This window comes from Populus trichocarpa, chromosome 19, assembly GCF_000002775.5.
Source record: "Populus trichocarpa isolate Nisqually-1 chromosome 19, P.trichocarpa_v4.1, whole genome shotgun sequence".
NCBI lineage: Eukaryota > Viridiplantae > Streptophyta > Magnoliopsida > Malpighiales > Salicaceae > Populus > Populus trichocarpa.
Window position 1 is genome coordinate 14,831,201 of NC_037303.2, and position 9,976 is coordinate 14,841,176.

Consider the following 9,976-nt stretch of genomic DNA (forward strand, 5'->3'; position numbering starts at 1 on the left):
AAAATTCAATTTGATGAGGAAAATTCAAAATTAAATGTTGAAGGACTTAAGTGGAAGTTTTCAAGGTTTAATTGAATATATTAATAGCTTAATTGTAAAAAAAATTGATTTTTGAAGTCAATTTAGGCTTTAATTAGAAGAAATTGAAGTCTGAGGATTGAATTATAATTTTTAAGAGTTAATTTGATCAATCAAAGGCTTAATTGCATAAATATTGCAGTTTTATGGGCAATTAGGAACTTAATTGAAGAAATTCAAAATCAAAGATCAAATTGAAAAAGGCAGGTGAATATAGGAGTTGAAATTGACCAAATCATGGGTCAAATTGAAAAAAATTAAAAGTTTATTGATCAATTAAGGGTCTAAATGCACAAATTCAGAACCAAGGACTAAAATGAAAATAAGGTCAACTTAAGGGTTAACAGTTGAGTTTGACAAGGGTGACATTGCGTAAAATTAAAAGATTTGAGGCAATTATAAGTGCAATTAAAAGCAATTGAAAGAACAAGGATTCAATTGACATTTGCTAATCTCAAATTAAGAACCTTAAACGACGTGTCGTTCGAACTTAATGAAGAGAAGGTGAGTGACACGTTGTTCCTCAGTTGGGCATCTCTATTTTGACAGTTTTGGTTGATCAAGTTAACAACTTCAAACAAATGGATGTGGAGTTACAGACCGTCAAATTGAGCAAGGTTGGATCCAAATAAAAGGTATGCATCTTTTCTACCAATTTCAAGTGGTCTCAAAGGACGATGATGTTAGAATTTCTCTGACGTGGCCTCGAAAGTGGACAACTCAGTCAGCTCTGACAGTGAAACCACTATGCAAAAATTGGCGTACTTTTTGAGTGTTCACACTCAAAGGCTTCTTAATGGATTATAGGGGTGCTAATATCTTTCCTTTACACAACTAATTTTTTGCCTAGAATCTCTGAAAAAAACTAGTTAGGGTTCATAGTAACTATAATACTAGGTGGCGACTCCCCAATCAACCTAAAAACCTCCAAGAACTTCTTGAGAAGAGTCACCCCAACGTCCCAACGTCGCGCTCTCGCAATGAGGATACAACAAGTATAAAAGACATATCTTATTTGTATTTATTGTTTCAATTTTTTATATCTCAAGACAATAATTAAAGAATATCTTTGATATTAATTTGAAGCTAGTGGTTATATTGAAATCTTTTTAAAATATTATGATTGATATTAAGACATCTTAAACTATAACGGCTGAAATGGATCATCACTAAATTATAGGAGATAAGAAATAGTTTTCCAAATAAAATATCCTAGCACACGGTGATGTGACTTCTAGCTAGGGTGTGTATATCATTGAAGCAATGCTGGCACACGGTGATGTTTAGTCTTGACATCTATAAACTAATCACAACAGCCTAGCTGTCTTTAATACAATTTTTTTTATCAATTAAAAAAATAGAGAACAAATTTTCTCTCTGCAGGGATTAAACTTTGTTTAAGAAAAAAATTGGGGCCAGCTAAATATCTCTATAAGATTAATTAAAAATGATTAATTCATCTCCTTATAGTAGAAATAATAAAATTACAATTTCTTAATTATTTCTTTTGTTTTGGCACCCTGGATTGCAGGTCTGCCTTTATTAGAATCTTTCAGTGTATGTACTATGCCCTTTGACAACTTGTCAGTCCTACCAAATTAGCTATAATTAAGTTAGTTCTTAATCAGATCTTATTAATTTGAAATGCAATGAGAAATTAAAACAAACTCCTAAAATCTCTAATCCTAAATTAATTCTAACATAATTATTGGTAAAGGATATCTTTGAATTAATTGTGTATCGATGAATACTAATATATATATTTAGAAATGTGGTGCATGTATTTTTCAAAAATATTTTTTGCTTGAAAATATACTAAAATATTTTTTTCTAGATTTTTATTTTTTTATATTAACACATCAAAATTATCAAAAAAATACTAATAAAAACATCAATTTAATATTTTTTTCCTGATTGAATATTAAATTTGAGATTTGGTTCAAATCATGTAATAAGTTGATGAAGTTTTGAAAACAAACACTATCGTCCCATAAAACCAAATATCCATTGTATATCTCAAATTATAAAGAAAATGTTAATCATCAAAGTCAAATTCAATCAACCTAAATAATTTAGATATGAATAAAAACATTGATAGAATGTTTATTACTAGTCGTTAATCTGAAAACGGATTACAACCCGCCCACCTAAACAAGTTAATTTCACTAAATTAAGTGGTGATTAACTCTTAATTAAGGATTTTGTCTGCTTGTGTGGACAATTCATCCGAAGAGGTGGCCTTGTTTCGTACATTAGCTAAGGAAGCTTCCTGCCATGCATGGAGGTTTCAGGCACCGACCATAAAACCCAATTAGGGTTCGCTATTTACAGATAATAATGGTATTTAAGAGAATGCACGAGGCCTGCCTTACTACAAGATTCTTAATGTAAGATTTAATCCATTTTAAACAGAAGCAAAGGAGACTCATATGTATCCCATTATTGAACAACGTGAGTCAAGCCTGTCTTTACACTAAAACCAAGGTGGAAACCCTAATTAATTAGTCTAATAAGTTGTTGGATAATCATCATGGGTACAAGAGTGTGATTTGAGCTCTATTTTTTGTAATCGAATTACATTAGGTAAATGTGTACACTACGCAAATTTATTCATGAGTTTTTTATTATTATTTTATACCAACTTTAAGTTATCAAAATTAAATTCATTATTATAGTTCGTTTAAAAAAAAAGATATATTGATAACGAAATATAATTACTAGAACAAGAATTTGAACCATACTGTTTGAGAAACGAAGAATATATTTTACCAGCTAAGTAGTTTTTTTATTACAAAAGGATGTTCACAAGGTTTCATGTCCTAAATAAAAATAACAATAGCTTTAATTTTTACAAACTTAAATCTAAAATCTCTCTTACCAAAAAGAAGAGCATCATTTTGTTTCTTTTATAAAATGTATAGTAGGTTAAAAAATCTTATTTGTAGTTATAAAATCTAGTCTAATTCAGCAAGTTAATTTGGTAACATGCCAACCTGGAGCCTTGTTTTATATATATATATAACAGGTCCAAAAAATCTTATTCATAATTATAAAACTCAACGTGACTCATCCCGTCATTTTGGTAGCCTACCAACCTGGAGCCTTGCTTGGATCGGTTTTACTTTGAACCAGTTTTTTCTATCAAAACAACACTGTTAAAAAATCAATTCAACCAAAAAACTTAAGTTGTTAGGTGAGGTTCCAAGATATGATTTATATGATCTCTAACACACCCCTTCAAGTGAAAGTCCTTTAGACTTGAAACTTACATAGGCCTATACTATATTATGTTTAATTTTTATCAAATAAATAGGGATTGTGAGATTTAAACTTGTGACTGCTTGGTCATCAAGGTTCTGATATCATGTCAAAGAACCAATTCAACCCAAAAGCTTAAACTGTTAGGTGAGGTCTCAAGATATGATTTATATTATTCTTTAACAAACATCAATTTTTATTTTTATTTTTATTTTTATAAAATAAAATTATATTTTTTGAAGTTATTTAAAAAAAAATCATAATTTAAATTAATTTATGAGCTAACATTTTCAACTCATAATCTGAAACTTTAACTAAGTAAATCTCATATGAGGTATTATATCTATAATGTTATTAAACTACAAAATTACAATAACGCTTCTCCAATTTCTTAAATCTTCATTCAATAATCTCTTCCAAACCCCAAATTTGAAACGAGCGTATCCTCTAAAAATAGAAGCATCTCTCTTTTGTTTTTCTTTCAAGAGAAAGCAACAAAGCAGTCCATATATATTTATGGTGAATAGTAAGAACAAAGAAGCATCACTTTGCTAAAAGATTAGTCGTACGTACCATACCTTACTGAAATATTTGCTACCCACCAGCCAATCCCACGAGGCATGCTCTCATACTTAAAACTGTTTTTGTACTCTTATGTGGTGGTTATCTCTAGGTACATTGGGCAATATATAATAATACCGATCATGCAAGTTATCTTGAGCCTTTGATTTGTCTGGTAAAGGTAGCTGGCATTATAATATTGTAGGGTTTTGTTTGCTGCTCGAGCTAGGTTAAATTATGTACACGAGTCTCATGGCTTTAATTGAATCTGATTCAGTGTATATATCCAATTGTTTTATGGGATTTTAATGTTCGTAGAATCTGTAGCTAGTAAGCTCATTTTCTTATCAATTTTGTTGTATCATGAGAAAGATTTATGTGGGAATTGTAAATTAGAAAGAAGACAAGTTATGAAATTTGAATTGAGATTTGATTCAATGAAAAATCAAATATTTTGTTGAACAAAATGACAAAAGGGCGGTGATTATGACTAGTTGCTTGCATCATACGTTGTTAATATTTTAGTTTATTTTTTTTTATTTTTTTTTGTTGTGATTGCCAAAATTAATGAGAGGGTTTGATGAGAGTGATGGTCATATGTGATGAAAGAATAATTAACGAGAGGTCTGAAATAGTGTGATAGAGAAGTGGAATTAATTAACTTTAAATAGTTCATTAGCACTTTCTCACTTCTTTTCTTTTCTTTTCTTCAACAATGAGGTGTGGAGTTCATGCATTATAATTATATTTTAATCAGTAATGTTAGAGAATAATATAAATTATATCTTGAAACTTCACTTAATAATTTAAGTTATTGGGTTGAATTGGTTTTTTGACATGATATATCAGAGCTTAATGACCAAACAGTCACGAGTTTGAATCTTATCATCTCTATTTATTTGATAAAAATCAAGCACAAGGCAATGAAGGTCTGTGTAAATTTCAAGTCTAAAAAGCTTTCACTTGAGGGGGTGTGTTAAAAATTAACATAAATCATATCTTGGGACCTCACCTCACAGCTTAAGTTATTGGGTTGAATTGGTTATTTGAGAGCCAATATCTAATCTCGTTTTCATTGAGTTTAAGTCTAGAGAATTTCATACCATCATTTTATAAAATCCTAATATATATTTCGATTGCTACATTTAATTTGCTACATATATAAGTATTTCATTTGTTTATTTATTGATTATTTTTAGTTCATGTGAAACATTTCATGTCACACGATAATTAGTTCGAGAAATCTTATAGTGGAAGGTCACTGAAATGTTTATCATGGACCCTAAACAACATCCGGCGAAACATGTGATCAACAATTATTTTCTGCACAATCCACTGCAGCTAGGATTTTTTGGTGCAGCAAGAAACTGGGGTGCCTTCATCAACTTGATTATTACAAGGTAGCTAAATATATACATTTTGTTCAATTGTCCTTGTTTTTGCAAGTGATTGTGGCTGCTAAAGATTGAAAACTATCTTCCCAATCTTTTAAAAAAAATGCATCAACACTATTGATTAATATTTGGTATTAGAAATAAAAGGGGTTAAGGAGGAGAGTGGAGACGGGAAAAAACACCCACATAAGTCTAATCAGAAGCATAACTTAACAATAATGCAGTGATCATATATATATGGCAGGATATATAATAAAGACATGGACCTAAGAACAATATAAAAAAGGAGGAGCAAAAAGAACCAGGACTATATATATATATATATATATTTCAATTAATATGTAAAGTGGTTACTCAAGCTCCACGCAGTCCTGTCAAAAAGCCATGTGAATTGCAATTATCCATGGAGATCATGATCGAATTTAAAGTGTATAGTATCAAACTTGAGCTGACATTTCATGCCAAAATCTTTGTTTTCAGAAACAAAATCCATGGAACTTCGAGAAAAATCAAGCTTTTTTGTCTCTTATTGCACGATGGTAGGAGATTCAATCTTGTAAAAGTTCGCAGATTTTGCTGCAAGTCATCATGTAATTATTATAAAATTTTGCTTATGAGGAATCGGTAGTTGGCAAGATTACACTATCATGCTCAAATATTATATACATGGCCTTGCGTGTTTCATGCTCAAACTTGGTTTGGAAATGTGCATGGGTCAATTCATATTTTAAAAAAAAATTATTAAAAATTAATTTTTTTTATATTTTGATACGCTATTTTAAAAATAATTTTTTAAAAATAAAAAAAATCATTTTAATACATTTTAAAATAAAAAACATTTTGAAAAGCAACCGCAATTATACTTCCAAACAGTCTTCATGATTTTAGCATGTTATTGTAATTAACCACCTTATAAAGAAATATATTTTTATATGTTTTGTTTCATGTTTCCTGACAGGAGGAGAGGTTTGTTAGAGTATTTTAATTTATCAAATCACTTATTACAGATATTTATTACTATTTTATCATATTTGGACCACAGAATTTCTAAGTCCAAGATTGATTCATAAAAGAGAAATGAGCTCCTTTGATTCTCAATCTTGTTACACTATCTTCTATTTCGTCCTTTCTCAAACAAAAAAACAAAACAAACAAGTACTTGTGAACTTGGATATAGGCTGTTTTTTAAATTAAATCTAGAAAAAATTAATCAAATTAGATGGACATGATAGGTTAATTTGTGAACTTGAGTCTAGGCTAATTTTTAAATTAAATCAGTAAAAATTAATTTAATCAAATTAGATCGACATGATAGATAAATTTATAACCTGATTAACCCAGTTAAAACAATTGTATTTTAAATTAATTTATATTAACTTATCTAATATGTAACCCGAGTGATCATGTACCAGGAAAAAAACGTAATAATTTTGCATCTTAGAGAATATAAATGACATAATGGCAGGTTTAAATTAATACATAGTGACCTAGTTGTACTTCATAATTGAAGTTAATTTCTGGCCCAACTAGTTCATAATTGAATTCATCAGTTTTTCATTTGCATGGGTGTTTAATTATGTGTTTGTTGATAATAAAAAAAAATTGCATAATTTTTCCAACATCGATAAAATATATATAATGATTTATATTAGCTCCAAATGAATTGTATTTATTGGATTGGAATAAATTATTGGAATCAATATTGGTCCTCGGTCCAAGCCTAACAGTTGATGATATTCGCACGAGTGTGTGTCTTGCTTCGTCAGGATCTACGTAAGAGATCTTAGGTTCGAGTCTTGTCCTTGTTTATAGGGTAGCTTTCTGACATTCTTGTGGAAACACATAGAGGGTGCTGCGGAACAGGGCTTGTCGAAGCAGCAGCATCCTCCTGTAAAATGATGTGAATATGATTCCCAGTTCCTAGTTAATCATCCTACAGGTTCCTAACTTCTTAAGACTTCATACTCCACAAGAAAAGGACTTCTTATAAAGAAAAACAAGTGATCATCATATTCTATGTTCTTTCTACTATCAATCATACTTCATTGTAATGTTTTGACATCTCTGCTGTGGTATTAAAAAAAAAAACCATAACTTTCGAAAAGGGACTGGAAACAAACTAATTTATCTTTGGATTAGCAATATGAAACTAGTTTCCATGTATAACTATGGTAAAATGTATGATAGCCATGATCATAGAAAGTGCGAGTGGAAAATACAATTCATAAGGGAAGCAGAACACCATCTTGATTGATGGCACAGCATCTATAATTTTCATTCACAAAGAGAAAGACGAAGCAAAAGGTGTCAAAACATTCACGTATCTAGTTAAGAGCTAAAAATCATTGATTGCATTCATACACAATAGTATAGCATGCAGTGGCTTGCCTTCATTTCCTGCCACCAGCTGATCCATTCCCGCCCTGGAACAACTCATTTATCCGGGTGTCAATGTCCTCCAGATTGTACTTAATATACCTATCCGCATGCCTTCCCACATCCGGAGCATTTTGAAGCATCGCAATAAAGTTTCTATAAGCAGGCAGCACTAGATTGGACAAAGAGATCCGCAACTCATTTCTTAGCTGCTCATCAAATATGATCCATCGAGATTGAGATTTATAAATTTCCTCAAACTGCGAGTTAAATGCCCTAATCCTGTCTTTCATAGACATGGACTTTCCCCCGACGTTAGCACCCACAGGGCTGCAGTCTGCTCTCAACACCCCCAGGAGTTTGTTCCACGTGCTTCTCTGATAACTCGAAATGTATTGCTTGATTTTTGCAGTATGTTTCCTTATCCAATCATCCCCAAGCAGCGAACCCAATTCGCTATCCTTCACTTTTTGCACAATGTACCTCCCATTATTCATCAAGAAAACAGAGCACAACGCAGCGTCCCCGTAAATCTTCGCCTTCACTTCCAAATTACTCTCCAACAACTCCATAATCCACTCCATTTGAACCGACAAGGAAGATGAAGTAGAATCCTTTGACGGAACAACACTCACACTCTCCTCAAAAACCAGCTCTAGCGACTCTCTAGACCCACACGCAGCACGTAAATAATTCATCACATATCTCGTGATTGGATGAAGCCCTCCATGAGGCACTGGAGCTTTGGCAGGATCCCGCCTAATCAAATTCTCCAATTCCATAAAAATCCCCCTTATTGCCTCCCTTAACCTCTTCCATAACCCCAATGCATCATTCCTAAGAACCAAACAATACTGATCACTAAAATTATACTCGAACTCGGGCATCAAATCCCTCATTGTCTCAAACAAATCCAAAACCATAAACAACCTCTCCGGAGACCTACTCCCAATCGCAACTGCATCTGCGAAATTCAATATCTGCACCACCGCCCCCCTACAAACCTCCATAAACGACGAGTCATTCACCGAACCAAACCCATAAAACACACGATCACACAACCTCCTCTCGCTCGGAAACAAAATCCGAAGCGAAACATTCGCCGCTTTAATCCACTTATCAATTTCAACCTCCAATTCATTCCATTGCATCCTTTGCACTTCTTCATTGCTCAGTTTCCCTAACCCTAACCTCGACATGCTTTCCTCCAAAAACTCCCTACGGCAACTACCATACACGTGTAAACACTCCTTACGATACCCCGAAACCACCATTCTCTTCGCTATTTCATGCAAATCATTAACAATCCCCGACGGCAATGCATCAATTATGACGTCATAATTACTTATTGGCTGCGCGACCGGAATCTCACTATCACTATCATCGTGGTCATCTTCGTCAGAATCATCATACAATAAATTATTACTATTGTTTTCCGTTAACACTCCGTTACCGTTTTTGTAAGATCTGGGAAGTTCAAAGGACTCACCTCCGCGTTCCATTAACAGACGGAACTCTTCTTCCAGCCGAAACATAGCCTGCTGAAGAAGATCCTCCGCGCTTGACAGATACGCTTCGGCATAAATGGAGCCGGAGAGTTCACGGACAGTAGAGATTAGCTCGTCGAGACAGTCGAGGAAGGCGGATGAGTCGGCGGAGTCAGACCAGATCGAGTGTTCGGCGGCGACGTAATGGGAGATCTGACGTTGTAAGGACTTGATAGTATGGTCAAGAGCTCTCAAATCTTCTTCCTGTCCTGCCGTTGTCAATTTATCGACAAATTTTTCGCGAGAAAAACGGCCGTCGAAGTTGGAGAAGATTTGCAAGATATCTTCTGCCATTGACTCGTTGTGGCCAAGCGTTTTCGCTATGTGGCGTGCTACGGCGATCAGCTTCTCCTCTCCGTTCTCTGCCGCCATTTTTTTGCTGTGTTTGGCTGTTTCGGTTCTGCAAGAGTTGCGTCAAACGGCTGCGTTTTGGAGTAAGTGGTGGTTGGAATTTTGAGAGTGCGAGTGGAGGAGGGAATAAAATAAAGAGGCGGGTGGTATGGGGAGATGACGAGAATGCCCTTGTGAAACGCGGTTTGGACTTCAGAGAGAGAGGGACGGGACGGGACGGCAGACGTGGACGAAAGATGGACAAGAGAGGTTTCTGAGTGGCAATTTTGATAATTAATTTGGGTTTTTTTTGGATTTTTTTCCTTCTATTTTTTTGCAAGATTTTATTTTGATACGTCAATTGTCTTATGGATTTCTATTTGGTCACTCATCCTTTGAAAGTTTAATCAGAGGCGGAATCAATAATCTTTG

General features: G+C 33.4%; 1 protein-coding gene across 1 annotated transcript; it reads right to left on the bottom strand.

Annotated features, from left to right (window-relative positions):
- Positions 1 to 7,516: 7,516 nt before the first annotated feature.
- On the bottom strand, positions 7,517 to 9,676 carry LOC7498145 (exocyst complex component EXO70B1). The gene has a single exon (XM_024591668.2). The coding sequence runs from the start codon at positions 9,584 to 9,586 to the stop codon at positions 7,682 to 7,684; it is 1,905 nt and encodes a 634-aa protein (XP_024447436.2). The 5' UTR covers positions 9,587 to 9,676; the 3' UTR covers positions 7,517 to 7,681.
- Positions 9,677 to 9,976: the final 300 nt, after the last annotated feature.